Below are 20,845 nucleotides of genomic sequence, written 5' to 3' on the forward strand. Positions count from 1 at the left end.
TATATATCTATATATCTATATATATATATATATATAGATATAGATATATATAGATATAAAAAGGTGTTTAAAACCCTTCCCACACTATTGCAATATTCTGGACAATGTTTCTAAACTCTAAACGGTCTAAAAGAGCAAAGAATGTCATGATTTCCCTCTCTCTGCATCCGCTGCTATCAGCCACCTGCAAGCGTTCTTGGCCACGCCCACTTCTCCGCTCTGCACTGAGAACAGCTGATCAGCTGCAGCAGGAAGCTTCTCTTGCAGTGTGGGCTGCACAAAGGTGCAGCAGGTGCTAAAAAAATTTAAATAATTCATTTTAAATAAAAATGTCATGCCTATCGTGCGGCTCATCCATCAATCAGCCAATTGTGTGTCATGTCCAATCTTATTTTGAAAAACCGCGATAGAGCGAGTCCTTGAACAACGAACCACAAAGTAGTGAGGAACTACTGTCGAAACATTCTAAGCAACTAAAAAGCTCAGCAACTCCACAAAGCAAATATTGTTTAAAAGTATTCAAACCAAGATTGCATATATAGAATAATGAGAGTTCCAATTTCTAAGTCATCTTGATGTTTTCAGGCTTGGCAAAGTAATGCACACTTGCTAATTAGCAGCACAGTTATTTTTCCCCAATGTATTTAAAAGTATTATTCAGACAATTAAATCATTTTAGCACCATGAGTTACATATTTGCAAAGAATTCAGGAAGATTAGGGAATATTCACATGTATGGTGTTTCAAAATGAATTAATATCCTCATATTAAGTGATAATCCTTCCTGGGCTCTGTTTGAGAATCACTGCTAGCACCATGACGCAGGAAACCTTTGTGCTGGTGTAGATTCTCCACCATCCAGAACATAGTAATCGTGCAAGTTTAATCAAACTCAGCTGTTTGTTTGTTTTTTAGGTTTGTTTGCTTCACATTTAAAGAGCTTCCTTAAGTCTAAATTGAAAAGTGTTCAAACTAATAGAAATTAGCACCTTTGGTGATTAGGAAGCTCCATAGATGAGAAGCAAAACATCGTCAAGACTAAAAAAAATAATCCATATGCTTTATATTCCACCTGCTAGCATAAAATCTGCTTAAAAATAATAACATCTCACCTGTTATAAAGAAGTTCACTTGCTTGTTGATGTCCTCAGAATCATCGTCTGTGGTGCTGAGAATAGCGATCACTCCGCTGGGTGGAGGGTCATCTTCACTGACCGTTCCCTTGTAGATCTCTGCAGAGAAGCGTGGCGGGTTGTCGTTCACATCAGCCACGTTTACCTTCACTGTTGCATTAGTGACGTGCTGAACTGTGTCGCCTTGGTCTGTAGCCAGGACAGCAATGATGTATTTGTCCGTTTTTTCACGATCCAGCTCTTTTAAGGTGGTTACCCATCCAGTTTCACTGTTGACGGCAAAAAAGTCAGAGATCTCCTGCAGGTTCTGCTTGGGGTCGAGGCTGTAAACGACGTGGCCGTTAGTTCCAGAGTCAAGGTCTGTGGCTTTGAGTTGAATTACTGGAGTCCCACTTGGAAGGTTTTCAACAACAACAGCCTCATAAGGGTCTGCTTCAAACACTGGTTTATTATCATTAACGTCTTTAACCTGGATGTTCACCGTTACTGATGCAACCACTTCATACTTCTCAAAAAGAGTCTGAGCAAGCAAAGTGAGCTGGTACCATTTGGTCATCTCGTGGTCAAGGCTCTTCTGCAGCTTTAAGGCTCCACTGTCTCTGTCTACAACAAACACATTGTCCTCATTGCTCTCAGGAGTGTTGCCTTTCACAAGACTGTAAACCAGCGGCTGCTCACCCTCAGCCTGGATTTTATCTATCTCTGTGCCAATGGGAAGATTCTCAGCAACAGTGTAGCGATAAAATGGTTCAGCAAATTTTGGAATGTGTGTCTCTGATGAGACGATTCGAATGTAAACTTGAACGACCGAATGTTTGGGTGGGTTTCCTGTATCCTTTGCCTGAACAAAAAATGCATACAGCTCATTTTCAAGTCCAATGAGGCTTTCTTTAGTAACAATGACGCCAGACGTTTTGTGGATTTCAAAGTTCTCTTCCACATTTTCAACATCTGCTTCGAGAGAATACTCGATGTCAGCATTACTCCCCTCATCCATGTCTGAAGCTGCAATTTTCAGCACAGACGTTCCTCTTGGGACATCTGATGCAATAGTGGCTTTGTACTCTACTGCTCTGAACTGTGGAGTGTTGTCGTTGGCATCTGTGACAATGACGTTGACGACAGTAAAGCCTACTTTCCCACCGCCATCTTTAGCCATCAGAGAAATGGGAATAACCTTCTCAACAGGATTTTCACGATCAAGTCTTTCAAGAGTGAAAATTTCTCCTTTTTCACTTACAGTAAATTTGTCTTTTGCAAACTCATTGACAATATGATAAGTAATCTGACCATACATGCCTTCATCTTCATCCGTTGCCAGCGCTTCTGCTACCAGGGTACCAGGAGGAGAGTTCTCAATAACCTCCACTAAATAGTCTGTCTGTGAAAATGTGGGGTTGTGGAAGTTGGCCCCAATCACTGTTACCTCAACAAGGGCGAAGCCTCTGAACACTCCATCTGACACAGACACATTAAGATTATAAAGAGGCTGCATGTGTGGCTGGCGGTGGTTTGAAATGACAATGGCTCCAGTTGTTTTGTTGATGGCAAAATTTTGCTCTTCGTTTCCAGCAATAATTGAGAACTCTAACTTGTTTGCATCTGAACTATCAGCATCAGAAGCCTGGACTTGGGTGACAAAGTGTCCACGTGGGGCTAACTCGCTGATAGTGGTTTTGTAAGCGTGCTCTGTAAAAGTAGGCACGTTGTCATTTAGGTCTGTAACATCTATTGTCACAATGATGTCACTAGAAAGTGCCGGTACTCCTCCATCCACTGCACGGACACGCAGCTTGTGTTGCTGGATCTCTTCGTGATCAAGGATTTGAGCTGTAGAGATTATTCCTGAGTCACGATCAATGGAAAAATAATCTGAACTCTTCCCCCTTTCCTCAACCAGCTGAAAAAACACTTCTTGGTTATTACTAGTATCAGAATCTTTGGCAACCACCTGCAAAATAGATGTACCGATGACAGAAGCCTCAAAGATATTGGCATAGTAGGCCTTTGACATAAAAACAGGGCTATTATCGTTTACATCTTCCAGGATGATATCAACAAACACCTCAGAGTGCGCTCCAGTCAAAGAGTCTGTGGCTCTTACATTTAACTTATAGGCAGGATGTGTCTCAAAGTCCAAAGGTTGAATCACATGAATGACCCCTGTGTTAAAATCAATAGAGAACTGTTTGAAAGGATCTCCTTCTGCAATGGTGTACACAATGCGAGGTCCCTCTGAATCACTGGCCTGCACATGGAGCACAGGGGAGTGTAGCTGAATGTTTTCAGGGATTTCAATGCTGTAAAAAGGCCTCTCGAACACAGGCATTGCTTTGTTCACAACGGTTACTGGCACTTCAACTTCTGATGAGAGAGGTGGTTCTCCGTTATCCTTAGCCACAACAACAAGAACAAACCTTGTGTTGAGGGAGTCTTTCTCAAATTTCTTTTTAAGCTGAATTTCTCCAGCTGCACTAATTTCAAATTGTTCTTGATGCTCCTTTAGAGAATAATCTATTTCTGCATTTTGGCCGATGTCTTTGTCCATGGCCATGACCTGTCGAATGACCTGACCTTCCTCTGCATCAATCTGGACTAGGGCATGATAGGGAAGGTTAACAAACATTGGTTTGTTGTCATTTACATCTTCCACAGTCACAGTAACTAAAATATGGGCTGCATCTTCAGATTTGTCTTCCTCAGTGACCTCAACGATGATGTCATATGTGTCTTGTTCTTCTCGATCAAATGGAATTCCAGTAGTGGAGATAACGCCAGACGTAGTGCTGATTTTAAACCTGTTGTCAGGGTTTAAAATTCGATAAAACAAAGGTTCATTTGCTTGGTTCCCAACAGCAGCAACCACAGCTAGTGTTTTCTTGTCAGAAGAATTTTCTTGGATGTAGGCTTTGTATGATTCCTGGGTGAACTTCATTTTGGTCTCCTTGTTTTCCTTTACAGTGATTTTCACAGTAGACACAGCAGCAAATCTACCATCAGAAACCCTAACCTTTAACTCATATCTGCTCCTGAGCTGTGTGACATTCTGTATCGAAATGATGCCTGTGACTGGATCAATTTTAAATTTATCCCCGATATTTCCCTCAGAGATGGAAAAGAGAAGTTTTGAGTTGGGCCCGACGTCTGAGTCTGTAGCATTTACTTGAATTACTTCTACGCCTTTGTAGGTAGGCACAATGAAGGCTGCCTCATACAGCTCTTGGCTGAAAACCGGTGAACAATCATTAACATCGATTACTTCTATGGTCACATTGGCTGGTGTCTCTGCAAACAGTCGTGGCATTCCTAAATCATGAACCTGAACTGTGAAGCGGAAAACACTCCTCTGTTCATAATCCAAAGCTGTTGTGATTCTGATGGCTCCAGTGCTTGAGTCGATGGCGAAGTAGTTATGAGCAAAAGGTTCAACAATTTGATAAATGAGCCTGGCATTCTGGTCAGAATCAGCATCAGAGGCATGAATGACTAAAGGGGTGTTTCCATGCGTCAGAACAACACTGTTGATTGAGGCCAGCTCGCTGATTACTCCCTTGAATTCCTTTTGGATGAAGACTGGAGCGTTGTCATTTTCATCCTTGAGGTGAATCAGAAGTGTTGTATTACTAGCAAGTCCAGCCATGTTGTTGCCCTGGATGATGAGCTTATATTGGGAAGTGGTCTCATAATCTAAAACCTTTTGTGTCACAACCACTCCTGAGTTTGGGTTGATATCAAACACGTTGTTGACGTTGCCACCTTTGATATGGTAAAAAACAGACGACTGGCTGATGGCTGTGACCATGCTGACAAAACTTCCTGGAGGGGCTAATTCACTGACCTCTGAAGAAAACTCCTTTTCAGTGAATCTGGGGGCTGCATTGTCAGAAACAGTTACCATAATGTTTACAGTGGTAGTAGTGGATAGAGGTGGCGCCCCATTATCAGTGGCCTTAACAGTGAGTTCAAATGCCGCCTTGCTGCTGCAGTCAAGCTCTTTGGCCACTGTGATGGTCCCAAGAATAGGATCAACAGCAAAAGAGTTTCCAACATTTCCTGTAAGACAGAAAAGTAGAAGGAAACTACATCACATTTTTGCATAAAATATGAGGAGGATGACTTTTGCAAGATCGACTCAAAACAAAAGCAAGCTACAACAGGGTCTCACAGACATCTTAGCTATTTCAAGTATGCATATCTCAAACAACAAAATAGCTACTGCATGCTGCTCACTGTCAGTGTAGGAGAAAACCGTCATGGGAAACTCTGAGAGATATGCCCATCACCCACACACTAGTTATCCTCTAAACAAAGACATCAATATTTTCCTATTCTTTGTACAATATTTCATTCATGGTCAGGATCCAGTGGGCAGCCCAACAGATGACTCATACATTTTTTAATAGGCTGGTTCAATTAGCTTTATTTTACAATGAAAGCGTTTTGTTTTAGGAAAAACACTTAAGGAAACTGTGACTCATTTAAAAGGCACAAACATATAATGAACAATTACCTGATTCAATGCTGTAGACCACCTCTGCGTTATAGCCCTTGTCCTTGTCGAGAGCGGTGACCTGCAGCACGGCTGAGCCTATGGCAGCAGATTCAAACACACGGCCGGAGTACGGTGTTCCTATGAACCAGGGCGCGTTATCATTGGTGTCATCCACATCAACAATAACGCGCACGAGATTCCTCTTTACTGGAATGTCCTGGTCTCGAACCTGGGAAAACAACATTTATAAAGCGGCTCAATTAAATTAAGACCCTTCTTTTTTTTTACTAACACAAACATACACATTTCAATACTAACTGTGTTTACAGCACAGCAAAAACTCAAATTAATTAAATCGAACTAGTTGGAGTTCAATTAATCCCACGCTGCGACGGACTTGCCATCTGTCCAGGGTGTACCTCACCACTCACCTGATGACTGCTGGATATGAGCACCAGTGACCACCAGGAAAGGATGAAGCGATTAAAGATAATGAATGAATGGATGGATTGATTCATACCATAACAGTGAGGATGTGACGGTGCATGGTCTCATGATCCAGTCGCTCGGTGGTGTACAGGGTGCCCGTTCCGGGGTCCAGTCGGAACTTCCGCAGGCTGAAAGGATCAGTGCTGCTCAGGAGTGTGTAGGTCAGTTTGTTTTTCTCATCTTTGTCCACAGCACGGATCACCAGGACCTCAGTCCCTTCAGGTTCATCTTCAGGAATGTTTACAACGTAAACCTGATGGGAGAACTGTGGCCGGTGGTTGTTGGTGTCAATGACACGAATAAGCACCTACAGGAGAAAAAATAAAATAAAAATGGAAATTATTTTACTTTGCATTCATCCAAAGAGTTTTGAAGTGATTATTTGAGCATTATTCAATTTTTTATTCATTATTTAGTGCTGGGCACATTAACATGATAATGATTAAAAGTGATTTTTTTTATTTTTTATGCATTAACGCTGTTTTTATTTGCTTAATTTTTAAGTCCATTGCTCAGTGGTTGTGAATGCACAGACAAATGCATTGGTCATGGGGGTGGGGGGTCAGGATGTTGATCACTTGTGGCTATGGATGGGCATTGTCATTCCCCGATCTGTTACGGAAGCATGATCCGTAGTGTACTTCCGGGTTGCACGGATCACCGTTGTTTATGAAAAAAAAAAAACTGTCTTAATTTACTTAGAAAAGTACGAGCTCTATCTCCACCGATGTTCCTGTAGCTAATTTATGCCACTTGTATTTCCGTTACAAATCACTGGTTAAAATGATATGTGACGCATTAGATCTGACCCCCATCCTGGACTGAATGAGAAAAATCCTGCAAGATACAGAATTAATTATTTCCATGGTGAAACAGCATCGCTCAGCAGTGAAGCTGCATATCATTTTAATCATGACGTAAATATGTTGATTTTAATGGAAATACGAGTGGCGTAAATTAGCAACATAAAAATCGGCGGAGATAGAGCACATACTGTTCGAAGTAAATTAAGACAGTTCTTCTTCATAATCGGAATTATACCAGTACATATTCCTTAATCTACCATATTCAAAGGCGATCCATGCGACCCGGAAGTATTCCTTTTAGCGCATGCACAAATCAGAATCAGAATCAGTTTATTATTGCCATGTCAATGAAAGAGATTCACAAACTAGGAATTTGCTTTGACATAAGGTGTGAATAGTAATAAAGTAAAATAAAGTAAAAATAAAGTAAAAATGAAGTAAAAATGAGAACATTACATAAGACATAAGACCAGTGTACACCCACAAATAAAGTAAAATTAAAAACATAACATAACCATATGTACACCCATACAATAGAAAACAATAAAAAAGCTTAGAGAACAGTACATATGGAGTATTCAATTATAATACAGATGTAATGTGACCAAAGCAGAAGTTATGAGGTAGCATTATGAGTGTTCAGGAGTCCAACAGCAGAGGGGAAGAAACTGTTCTTATGGTCCGAATGGACCGAAGCCTCCTGCCTGAGGGGAGTGGTTCGAACAGTCCGTGTGCAGGGTGAGCAGGGTCAGCTGTGATCCGACCTGCTCGCCTCACAGTCCTGGAGACGTACAGGTCGTGGAGGGATGGAAGGCTGCAGCCGATCACCTTCTCAGCTGAGCGCACAACGCGCTGCAGTCTCAGTCTGTCCCTGGCAGTGGCCCCGGCGTACCACACCGTGATGGAGGAGCTGAGGATGGACTCAATGATGGCTGTGTAGAACTGCACCATCAGCTTGGCCGGCAGCTTGGCCTTCTTCAGCTGTCGCAGGAAGTACAGTCTCTGCTGGGCCTTCTTGATGAGGGAGCTGATGGTCGGCTCCCACTTGAGGTCCTGGGTGATGGTGGTGCCGAGGAACCGATAAGAGTTTGCAGTGGTGATGGGGGTATCATTACAGTTGAGGGGGGGCAGAGGGGCTGTGGCTTTCCTGAAATCCACAATCATCTCCACTGTCTTCTGGGCATTGAGTTCCAGGTTGTTGCTGCTGCACCAGGTCACCAGCCGGTCCACCTCCCTCCTGTATGCAGACTCATCACCGTCTGAGATGAGCCCGATGAGGGTGGTGTCATCTGCAAACTTAATAAGTTTCACAGAGTCATGGCTGGAGGTGCAGCAGTTGGTGTGCAGGGAGAAAAGCAGGGGGGAAAGCACACAGCCCAGTGGAGATCCTGTGCTTACAGTCCGAGTGTCCGAGACAGCTCTCCCCAGCCGCACGCACTGACTCCGGTCTGTCAGGAAGTCTGTGATCCACCTGCAGGTGGAGTCAGGTACATGGAGCAGGGAGAGCTTGTCTTGGAGCAGAGCAGGGAGGATGGTGTTAAATGCGGAGCTTAAGTCCACAAACAGGATCCTGGCGTAGGTTCCTGGGGAGTCCATGTGCTAAATGAGCTACACTATGGATCAGCTTCTGTAACAGATCGGGGAATGACAGGCATCACCGCGCGTCTCAACCAATGAGAGCCTTTCGGCAGCAGCCGCTGTGAAGAAAAACCTGAGTGTTTGTTATGCAGCTCGTTATTTGTTCTTATCAGAGCAGTATGTGTTAAAGTGAAACCAAATAATCCTTAATTTTCTCATTTCTACTGATGGGTACAAAGAAGAATATATTTTTGACCTCACTGCCCTATTTTAGAATATATTTTTGAACTTGTTGTTAATCTGTTATGATTGTGGTTTTGAGTTAAAGGTGTTTTTTCTCTCCAAAATAAACTAAAAACATTATTGCTCTGGCAAAATAACTTTGGTTTCATATTTGATATGATGTTCATGTTTATATTAGTAAAAATGATTTAATTGCTGGGTCGGCAACAGCACTGCTGTTAAAGTGCCTTTTTTGAAAATGTATTGAACCTTTTTTATATAAAAATGCACCTTAGAAATGCTCTTAATAAATGTCATAATTTAATATTGTGAATAATAATGTGATTAATCTCAAAAATATCTTGAGATTAAGCACAATTAAAATTTTTAATATTTTCCCAGCACAAGTTTTATTTAATTTTGTTTCCGGCAAATATCTAAAAACCGGTTAGATTTTATTCTTCGTTCCTTTTGTTTTCAGACATTTTGCCATTCTGAAATCATTGTTCTGAGCTCTACAACAGTAAATAGTATTATGATGGCATACACGACTCGATCAATACACATAAAAGCAAAAGCAACATTTTAAGTGAAAGACCACTTGATGCTGCTTACAGTGAAAACAAAACAAATCAATACGGACTAACCAAACATCTCAATAAACTCTGGGCTTGGTGCAGAAGCATGTAATTCACTGGGGAACCTATATGAGTCTAAAAGCAACGAGCCATTAACTGTGGACTGGTAAAAAAGATCCTTATAATAATTGGAAAACAATGTATTAGTATGTGCTTTACTGGCCCTGCTGTGGAGATTTTTTATTCTGACAGCTTCAGAATGAAATCTATAAAACAATTTGTGCACGTACAAGCTTCTTTCTTTGGACAAAAAAAATATGCGTGTGCTTTCCTCCCCGTACACCAAACGATTTCACATTTCCAAACTGTAAAATTCCACCCAGAGCATGTTTTATCAACATCAGCCACTCGTCTACTGGACTTCCGACGGAGGATTATGGAGAGCTGTTGGAATGTCATCTTTGCCTTCCTGATCAGCGAGGGGCTTCTACCATCGCCAAACATGGGGAACAAAAGGGATCAGCCCAGATTAGACACCTGCATACCAGACACCAGGGGGTGATGTCCTTTAAGGAAAACAGTCAAAGCCGAGCTCTTTTGGTGCGAGGAGACTGAAGGTGGTTAGAGACAAAAGGCCTTGAGCAGGTGGCAGCTCACTAGATTAACCAGGGTTTGTCAGATTTCTGGTCAAAACAATTCCCCAATTGTTGTCATAATAGTGTTAGTTAAACAGTGTGAGCTGATATTAGAGACAAATATAGACTCAACCTGACAGGACTGATAACATTTACAATCTGTTGTGTGCTGTGATGTTGGCAATGCCACCAAAGCCCACAGATGTCATCTTGCAGGGGGAGCACTGGGATGCTAGCTGTCTGTCAGCGCTATATTCTATGGCTGTTTACCACTACTCTCTTGAAACCCGTATTGCTCCTGCTAATTGGGAGGTGTAAAAAAAGTGCAAGCGCATTTTCTAAAGCGGCATTAACTCTGAAACAACAAACGATTCCCAGCTTCAGTGTGACAGTCGTATCTCATTCCAAGCTTGTCTTCTTCTCATGTCTTGCCAGACATCATCAGACAAAACCGGATCCCTAATGTCGCTAAATCTACCTTTTGTACACACATGCATGCACATACACTCACCTAAGCAAGCCCGTAATTTGTGCACCTTCACGTTTACATCCACACAAAAAGGCCATGTGACGGTTCTCACTGATAACACGTTTTGTGAATAGCTGGAAAAAGGTGGAAAGAACTGATAGTGCTGTGAAGAAGCTGGATGGGATGAAACCTGGTCTGTGGTGTCTACATCTCTGAACAGCGCACTATTTCAATACCTTTTTACAAAGCCCACAAAAGGCTATTTACCCCCACATACACACACAAACTTGCCGTTCCCTTTGCAAAGAAGACTGTACGTCACTTCGAAAGAACTTTGTCCCCAAACATCATAAAGCAGCATTATTCAGCCTGACTGCAGCAGAAATGTGTGGAGAAAGGAGGGGGGGGGGGGGGGGGGCTGTTTTGGTGTACAGCTTCCAGAGGGAATGCTGAGTACGAGTAAGACTGGAACTGAGAAACAGACGTGACAGATGGAGATACTGAAGATAAAAAAAAAAAGTGCTGTGAGGGTAAAATGAGAGTAAGAAAGATAAGTGACAGTGGAGAAACTGACAAAAGCTCAATGAAATGGTCAGATTCAAAACCAAAACACGTCTGGGGTTTGAATGAATAGACTATAAAAACAAAAGCCGTATTTGAAAAAGAAATGCAAATGAGTACTATACGATAAACACCTTTGATACTCAAGGCAGGAAAATGTGTAATTATAGTGGATTAAAGTGGAATGTAAAAAAAGGCTTTGTAATGTGAACTAAGATAAGATGAGGAACAGAAGACCTGCAACAGATTGTGAGGAGAACAGCTTGAGGTACTTCTGCACAGCCAAGGGAGGATGTCATATAGCTGGAGACCAGGAAAGGAGCCTGGGCTACGTGCCGAGCCTGTCTTGTTGGCACAGCTCTTGGCGATGAAGAATGCAGCACCCCTCAGCTTCATCAGCTGATCCTTGACTGACTCCTTCATAGAACTACGATGGTCAAAGAGAAAACAACTGTTTTCTCTTGATGCTGGTATTACCAGAAAAATCCCTGGAGGTTTTGATTGGATATTTCTCTCGTTTTCTGCTCAGTTTGTTACTGTCATTTGAAATTATACAGAATATTATCAAGGGCTAAATCTAAGGCCCTGTTTACACGAGAACAACCTTTGGAAACGTTAGTGTTTTTTCAATGTTTATTGGGGGTAATAAACAAAAAAAGAGTGAGTTTACACAAAAACGCTGTAGTTTCCATGTAAGTCAGGTTGCCAGATAAGAAATTAACTATAGTACTGTCACTTTAAAATTATATTTTGACCCAAACTGTCATATGTGCTGAGTAAGCGTGTTGTAAGATGAGGTGTGCGCAGTGTTTGGTGAACATGTGCACAGAAAAGGAGGGGGTAAATGAGACGTTTTAAATTTATCTGGCAACCCTGACACAGGGCTCAGCTAAATTCATTGCACATGCAGCGTCTGCATGATCACAGTTACGTCCAAACTGAAGAATACACTAACGGCACTACTACGTGCTGAAAAAGGGAGAGTAGCGTAAAAAAACACTCTGCTCTCTGCCATTTATTATAACAGTTGTTTAGTGCAGAAAAACAACTTTTGACTGCAGCCGCCTGTAGTGTGCATGTGTGACTTCACACTTGCGTAGCATCTGACACCTCCACGGGGGGTTCCCCTGAAAATCTCCACTCGAGACCTGGATTCAGAAACCTTTGGTTCAGAGAGAATGAGGGCTGTTGTTGTGTAAATGAATGGCCGAACTGAAACAGAAAAGCTGCGGTTTCATTCAAAAACTGTGTTGTGTAAACCGGCCTGAAGCTGTGCCTTGGGAAGAGTGAATCCTTTCATGTGATATTCAGAACAGGGTACAAGGGAGTTTTCATTGTGTTTGTTGTCCTCCTGTTCAATGTGAAGGAAAGGAAGCCACCCCCACCCCTGCTAGGTGGCAGGTTCTGGGCAAAGAGAGGCCACTGGCACGAAGCAATCAGCAATGTTCCCAAAACAGGATTACCACTGTCCACTACCTCCAAGGTCCAGGGCTCTTTTTTGTACTTTAAACTACCCCAACAGAGTAATCATCAGCCCTGGACATCTGGCCTCTGTATGCTGAAATGTTCTGGGGGAAAAAAGAAACTTCAGAAAAGAAAACAAAAAGGAAACACAGAAGAACTACAGTAAAAGAGAACAAAAAGAAAGGAAACATTCCTAGGAGACAGAAAATAGGCCAGCCTGTCTGGCAGCACAGTCATCCACATGACTTTGATTTGAGGAATAGATAAGTCTAACTTTCAGCTTTTATGAGGTTCCCAGAGTGGATGACAGCAAATATCTAATTTGGAGAAGAAGAAAAAAACATATGCAAGTTCTTTCTAAGTAAAATACACATTGTGCAAGAAGAGAGCAACTATACACTCAGTAACAAACAATGAACGCACGTGCTTCTTCAGTATTATTATAAATTATTAATTTTGCATGTGCTTCTTCAGTATTATTATAAATTATTAATGTTGCATGTGCAGAAACTTGGACATTATTGTGCATTATCTACAAACAAGTTATTTTCCTTTACTGTTTGGTGGTTAATCACCCCAAACAAATAACATGAGAGCTTGGATTGTTTAACTGCTTAACTTACAGGTTAATCCATCAGGTAACCTTAGCAGTGAGTACGTTTGGGTCACATTTAACTGAAACTGTGCATTACAAGCCAAATTCTTTCCAAACGTATAAAAACAACTTTAGTATTGCATATTACATTTATTTTGGTTTAACAAGTGCTCTTAAAACCTGTCACAAAATAAAATCTGTTAGTCGTTCACCCCCCACTCCGTTGTAGCTGCTCTGTTACCGAACAAACAAGATCTATGGTTCTCTTGAAGCACGCTGATGTAAGTGCTCTGTAAGTGAAATGCCTGGGGAAAAATTGTGTGTGTCATGGAAAATTTCCAGGTAACACTAAGAATAAATACTATTCTACATATAAGCATCTGATTTCCATCAGAATATAGAGCATTTGTACTTTTTTTTAGAAGCTAACTCATTGCAATCCATGGTTTCCGTAAAAAAATTATATGCATCTTTTAGTCAAAGTGTAAAAAACAACCAATGCTACAAAGAAAGCTTTATAGAGCATAGATTCAGTAAATCTATTTCTGCAACAGAAAACAGCTGAGCTACAGCAATTAGCTGGGTGTACAATATCATCCATACAAACACTCATCTGCAAGAGAGCAGATCAGTTACAGCTCAAATAATAAGCACAACAAATGCACACATAAGAGAAACGCTGATGCTTTTGCTCAGTTACTTCGTTTGTTCTACAATTGATGCTTCAACGGTTTGTTTTTATCCAAAACAGAAAGCTGGTGAATGATGAAATGAGATTTCTAAAGTTAATCGCTCACTGGTTCATTAAAGTCCTGCCGAATCCATGTTTTATGAAAAACAGATTTTATTTTATTTTCCGGCTGTGTGCAAAAGAATAAAAAGAAAAATAAGACTATCATCAGGACCATTGTGTATGAAGTTTGCATGTTCTTTCCGCGCATGTGTGTTTTCTATGGGTACTTCAGTTTCCTCCCACAGACTAAAAACATGCATGTTAAGCTAATTGGTAACTCTAAATTGTCCCTAGGTGTGAGTGAGAGAGTGAATGGTTGTCTCGTTTGTCTATGTCCCTGTGATGGACTGGAGACCTGTCCTGGGTGTCCCCTGCCTCTTATAAAGTGATGGCTATATATATATATATATATATATATATATATATATATATATATATATATATATGGGTGTCTCATTTTGTACTGGAATATTTACTTATTTCTTCTTGTTACATATTTTTCTTGTATTGTAAAGTATAAATTAAATAATAGAACAAAGACAGTGGAAAACTATGAGAAAGGTGGGAAATTAAATTTAATCTTGGTGTATTTGTAAAAATAGGAACCCAATAAATTGCATCAAATCATTATTTTGTTTCAATCCCCCCATGCTGAGTGGAACTGGGTGGTGGGCGACGATGAAAAAGAAAAACTCGATAAAAAAAAAAAAGAGAGACCTCCAGCAGGACCGGACTAAGTAAGGTCTGCCTTCTGCCCCGACCTTTAAAAGTGAATAATTTGACCTAAAATGTCACTGCCTGGTGTATTGTTGAGGCTTTTAGAGAATGTCCTCTTGCTAGGGTTTTAGGAAAGTGTCTAACAGGAAGCAAACACAAACTCTATGGCTGGTTTGAAGGCTTTGCACTAAATTAAAGGACATGCTGCTTTGGTGGATGAGCTCCAAAATGCCAGTGAAGGCAGTGCTTCAACCAAGGCTCAGTGGAGCACAACAGCAGGATGATGAAAGGCTTTATTTATATGGAGTGACAACAAATAGATTATTTTCTAGAAACAGTTCTCTGAAGCCCTGCTTTAAGGACAAAGGACAAGACATTTTGAATGTCACCATCCTGTATGACCCAAACTACCATGGAAAAATATCCAAACTCTCATGGACAAGGCATGGTCGCCAGAGAAAAAAACAAAAACAGCTTGCACACCTAAAAGGCTTTTAATCACGGCAGCTTTGGCATCAGCTGGGATAAAACACAGCTATTCCATGTATGGTTATTTAGTCTATTCAGAAAAGGCCAAATCAATGTGTTTCTCTCACAGACAGTGAAAAGAAGGCTCACAGGATGAGACACAGCCAACAGGAGGGGGGCTGAAGAATGCACACTTGGAAGAAAAAACCTTTGGTCAGACAGCACCCTCATCACAGCAGTTCAGCATCAGAAACAAGACACCAAGATGCAGGTGCTGAGCTTCTAAATGAAACATGCTATCCAGGGGGGGAAATGCATTTACAGTGAATTATAGCTACAACAGATGTATCTTAAAGTTGGAAAAGAAAATTCAGCTTTTTTTGTGTGTGTTTATTTGTTTTAGATATGCTTTTAGCTTTCTTTCTGAGGTGAATTAGATAATCTAAATCTTGTACAATAAATGTAAATCTACAGCCAGGGTGTGGTCAAGAAGCTTGGGCAGCTTAGACAGGCAAGCCTGGATCTAGTTTAAAAAGTTATAGTGTTAATGACTATACAATCTAAAAATGATTTTAATAAGCGGGGATTTTTTTTTAAATGTTTGTTTTTATTATTTGAATACTTTTGTTTGTTCTTTAACAAAAAGGAAAAAGTGTTATCTGATTACTCAGTTAATCAGTACATAATTTGTTGAGTATTTGCTGCAGCCTAAAAAAATTAAAAAAAATACAGTGCCATGCTATGGGGAAAAAACAAAACAAAAAAAACATAAAATTACGAGAATAAAGTTGTATGAGACTTTTTTTCTTAAGTCGGATCCACAACGCAACCTGTCAATCAATCCAGTAGGCGTGTCAGCAAATGACCAATCCGAAGCTAAATGCTCTTATAAGTGAGTCGCTGGGTCTCTTCAGCCTCTTTCTGGCATATTTACTGAAGACCTCTAACAGCACTGCATGCACACAGTTTCTCTCACTGAGCACTGTTTTAAATGGAAACAAAAACGAAAGTCATGTCGTAATGACGCCTCCCAGAAAAAGCATACAAAAACACAACAGTAGGTGGCAGTAATGGAACACATTTTGAGTAAGAGCATCAATTAGGCCTGCTGCGATAAACAATAAATCAATCGCATGATGAACACAAATTATTTACTTTATTTTCATTTACCAGCTTTATCGTTTCTTCGTGTCTCCCTCTTTCTACTGAAGACACGACTCAACTCCGGTGCTCTTCACTGACTCCTCCCTTTCTCTTTTCTCTTTAAAAGCTGTTTTAACCATCCAAAATCGCATTTTTGGATTGTTAAAAGCAGCTAAGCTGAGAAGCTACGCTACGAGCTAAGCTAACAGGAATAAACCTCCGTCTTGTCGAGCTCCAAAATTCACGGTTAAAACCCATTACTTCATGTAAAAAGTTGTTTTTCTCTGCAAAAAGAAGCTGAGAACTTGTTTACTGATTTTTTTATTAAAAGCTTTGTGTGAAAAATGCCATGCTAGAGAGCTCAAATTACAGAGCGTCTGCCATGTCACCATGTCAGTCCATGTCACAGCCCTCCCTCCCATTGTTCTTAGACACACGCTGCTCAACTACCAATCCTTTGGTTCAAACAGTCTTACACTGCCATCAGGTGGTCAAAAAAGGTATTACACAACAAACAAATCAACATTTCTTCTAAAATTTGACAATTAATTATTGCTGAATTTCAAACAATATTATCATTTATTGCAATAATGTCTGAGAAAATTAATCGCCCAGCAAAATTTGTTATTGTGACAGGCCTAGCGTCAATAACAATAAAGTTTAACAAACATTATTCATTTTACCACAGTTAAAATGCGGTAAACCCTGCTTTATCATGACGGAGTTCGGATAATATTACGACTCATTTAGCTTCGGACTGGTCATTTGCTGACACGCCTACTGGATTGATTGACAGGTCACGTTGTGGAATCGATTCGTGGAAAAAAATTAATTAATTAACGACAGCTGTAAAAAAAAAGTCTTATACGACTTTATTCTCATAATATTAAGACTTAATTCGACTTTATTCTTGTAATACTAAGACTTTATTCTTGTAATTCTATGGCTTTTATTTTTTTTTCTCTTGGCGTGGCCCTAAATCTCTGTCATACTATTCAAGAGGTACAACAGGTTTATAAACTTCCATAAAACCTCACTTAAAAAAATCTGAAGTATCACTTTAAATTATCAAGCAACCAAAACATTGGACTAACTTGGCTGAGAAATTTCCTAACACATAGCTCATGTACTTTGTATTTAGTAGTGTTAATAATTACTTTTTTTAATACAAAAATAAAATTGACCTTTTTAGGAAATTGTCAAATAGCTTGTTTGATGTAAAAAGTCATTTTGTTTCTGCTTTAAACAGCTAGAATTCAGCTCATATTAGTATACGATGAGAGCCACAAACCTAAAAAAAAAACTTTAATACTGCGGCCAGATAAGAGGTGATAACATCATAACATCATCAAATTTTAACAAACGTGACACTTTGGTTACTGCTTCACACATAACCCTTCTTTCAAATCCTCACACGAGAAAAGAAAAGAACCATGACAACGGCCTCATCAGCCTCCAACAGTTTCATTAGTATTTCAATTACCTGAGTGCTGACAGTTCGTGTCCCATCTGTGGCTTCCACTGTCAGGTTGTAATTTGATTTCTGCTCTGCGTTCAGGGGCCGTGCTACAATCAAGGTTCCACTGGCCTTGCCTATGTCAAAGCGGCTGTCGTAATTACCACCTGGAATTTTTTGTTTTTTTGGAGCAAACAAGCAAAAACGAGAGAAGATTAAAGACAAATCGTCACTTAGTATGTCACAAGGTTACACAAACATAAAAGGGGGCCTAAGAGGTGGACACATAAACATCAATTTTCAGGTCTGGTATCAAAGACAATAGAACATGCACTACCTAACTGTTTAGACTTGCTTGTTTAACAAAAATCTGATTCATAAAAGAAAATTTGAGCATTGGATCCAGATGTTACTAACGTAAAATGTAACAATACCATTTAAAATGTAAAAAAAAAAAAAAAAGTGGTTGTAGATACAGAATGGTGAGTTTTAAACAGGTCAGGAACTTAAGAGTGGGAAACACTTGTCACAACATCAACCCCATCAAGCACAAGTCAACCACAAGCAGCAGGCAGCACCAACACACAGACTCAGACGATCTCTTAATACAGCCCAGCAGCTACCTTCTGCTGTACAGTTGAGGTCACAAGCCATCTGCAGGATGTAAAACATCTCAGAATCCTCTATGCCGTCTTGCATAAATCCAACCAAACAGAATATTCCACAGAAAAGGAGGAAAGTAATGAAAGAGCACAAAAGACGGAGAGAAGAAAAAGAGAAGTGTCAGTCAGACATCGATTAGAAGGAAAACGGGCTGGGAGGAAGGGAGAGGATGCAAGCATTTTTAAAAGGAGCTGTTTTAAACCTTCTCATGCACAATAGTTGTTATAAGTGAAAAACAAACAAACAAACAAAAACATTGAAGACAGAAAGAATTATGTCTGAACAATAAAGCACACTACTTATTCAAATGTAAAAAAAAAGAAATATACAAAAGCTCAAAAATCTAAAGTATATGTATAGCTAATTATGGGTTTCTGCTACTCTAAATCAAAAGAAAACTCTAAGCACATGAGCAGTAATTGAGAAAAATTGGTTTTCAGATCAGTAAGTGAACTAAATATGAAAAGAGGTTGCAATATCATTGGTGTTACAATAGTCCCTCGCTACTTCACAGTTCGACTTTTGCGACTCGCTCTTTTGTGGTTTTTCTAAGTATGATTGAACACGTAAAAAATAATTTGTACAGGACACATGACTGTCAACTTTAATATTACTCATGTGATAGGGACAGTATGGGATACTGTACAGTAAAAAGTTTATGAAAAAATAAAATACTTGAGACAGGCGCCGCCACTTTGTAGTTTGCTCTCAATAAGCCTACACTGTATCCCCGCTCATAACGACTACATTTCCCAGAAGTCAACAGTGCCCTGCCCAGAAGCACCGTTGCCTTCTGCTAAAATACTAGAGAGAACGTTTTGATCTGATCAGAAAATTTTGGTCTTTATTCAGTCAGTGAATTCAGCGCCCAGTGGATGCAGAGAGCTGCACGGAACCCACCGGGAACCGGAGCAGGACCAGACCTCCAGACTCACTGGTGAACCCGAGAGCCGGTAGCCGGCCCACGAGGACTTCTGAGTGAGGGACGCGCTGCTGTAGGTCCAGCTTCTCTCTGGAGCCCACCGTCACTACCCTGAGCCAGAGCGCCGACCAGAACCGGCAGGGTAGGTCCACCGAAATGGAACCAAGTCGGAGCAGAACCGAGCTACTGCTGTTCTGCAGAGCTGGTGAGTAAAATTTAGTAGCTACATATACAGTACGTTTGTTGTTAAACTGATGTAGGTTTAAGAGTTTAGAACATTGCAAGAATGTGGGAAGGGTTTATAAAGCCTTAAAATATATATAAACACTAAAATAAATATAACGTCGCTACTTTGCAGATTTTCACTTATTACGGGCGGGTTCAGAAGATAACCCCCGCAATTAACGAGGGACTACTGTATATCTAAAGCTGCCAAAAAACATGTAATACATTGATATTTTTCTGCAGAAAAAATATTTTACAGTTCATATTCATCAACATTTGTCTGTTTTGTGTTTTACTGTATGCAAAATAACCAATAAAATATTTTTCCCAAAAGGCAGGTAGTATTAGAAAACAAGTAAAAATGTCTCATTTTTTTTATTTTCTTTAAGTGCCAATGTTAGAGCTACGTTTTCTTTGTTAGTTGTAAGTTTTTTTTCTACCTACAAAGCAATGCAACAGAGAGCTTTCAAACAGTGTGCATGAACACGACAATAAATATATAAAGGACGCAGTACCTGTGATTTCAAACCACACACGAACATCAGAAGACTCGGTGGCAATAACGCCCGCCATGTGGGCCACGGGATCACTTTCCATGACAGAGAATATAAAGGGAGACTCTTCAAATCTCAGAGGAGCTGCATCAGCTGGTACGCTTGGTTTAGGAATCCACTCAATATGCAGACGACAAACGGAAGATTTCTGAGGACGCCCATTATCAACTGCTTTAATCTGTTAGGAGGAAAGAAGTGAAACTCAGAGTTACTGTGTGACATCAATTTTATTATTAAACATCACTTCTTGCTACAACTCTCCAGTATATCATGTCCATATCAAAAGGTACATTTTAAAGGGTTTAAAGAACCCTGATGTAAAATGTGATGAGGTCATCTTCACATTCTGAATAAAAATAGCTTTTAAACTTTATAAAATCTGTTGAAGTAGCATCATTAGCTGCATCAGTTTCAACATGCTTCCTGTGATAAGTAATCTCCAGCCTAAAAGATATCCAGCTAGAATATCAGATCCACCCGCACTCATTTCCACACACACGGATTTCCCACTAATCCTCAGATAAAACAACAGCCGCATCGCGTCGACACTGTGGCAACACAGACAACAACCAAAGTATGATGTGTGAAGTCCCAGCGCTAACTGAGACAAGTGAGTCATGGTAACCAAGACACTCAGCAATAAAACAGAGCATGTTAGGGAAAAACAATCCATGAAATCACTTTGTTCCGACTGCATTTTATTGACACGTGTAGGGAAAACTAACATATCAAGTTGATGTTTTTGCATTTTTTGTAACACTTATATGCTGTTTGTACTAAAAAAAAATGTTGGGTCTCTTAAGTCTTGCATTTTGGAACATCAAATCTGAAAAGGGAAGGTTAGAAAAACAGAGGGCTGAGAAACTCAAGAAGAAAAGAATAAAGCAGTAAAACAATAAACAGACATTCCTGTTTATTGTTTTACTGCTTACTGAGAAACAG

The 20,845-nt window shown here is 40.2% G+C and overlaps 1 protein-coding gene across 1 annotated transcript in view; it reads right to left on the reverse strand.

Moving 5' to 3' along the window:
* The window catches only part of fat1a (FAT atypical cadherin 1a), a 100,441-nt gene that overhangs the window by 33,570 nt on the left and 46,026 nt on the right, over window positions 1-20,845 (reverse strand). Inside the window, exons 6-11 of the mRNA XM_037689933.1 lie at window positions 19,865-20,081; window positions 18,163-18,231; window positions 17,567-17,706; window positions 6,146-6,421; window positions 5,644-5,854; window positions 1,113-5,186 (exon numbers count right to left, since the gene is read on the reverse strand). Coding sequence (XP_037545861.1) covers window positions 1,113-5,186; window positions 5,644-5,854; window positions 6,146-6,421; window positions 17,567-17,706; window positions 18,163-18,231; window positions 19,865-20,081 — 4,987 coding nt within the window. The remainder of the gene's footprint in view (window positions 1-1,112; window positions 5,187-5,643; window positions 5,855-6,145; window positions 6,422-17,566; window positions 17,707-18,162; window positions 18,232-19,864; window positions 20,082-20,845) is intronic.

The sequence above is a fragment of the Nematolebias whitei genome, chromosome 16 (assembly GCF_014905685.2).
Source record: "Nematolebias whitei isolate Nwh7 chromosome 16, NemWhi1, whole genome shotgun sequence".
NCBI lineage: Eukaryota > Metazoa > Chordata > Actinopteri > Cyprinodontiformes > Rivulidae > Nematolebias > Nematolebias whitei.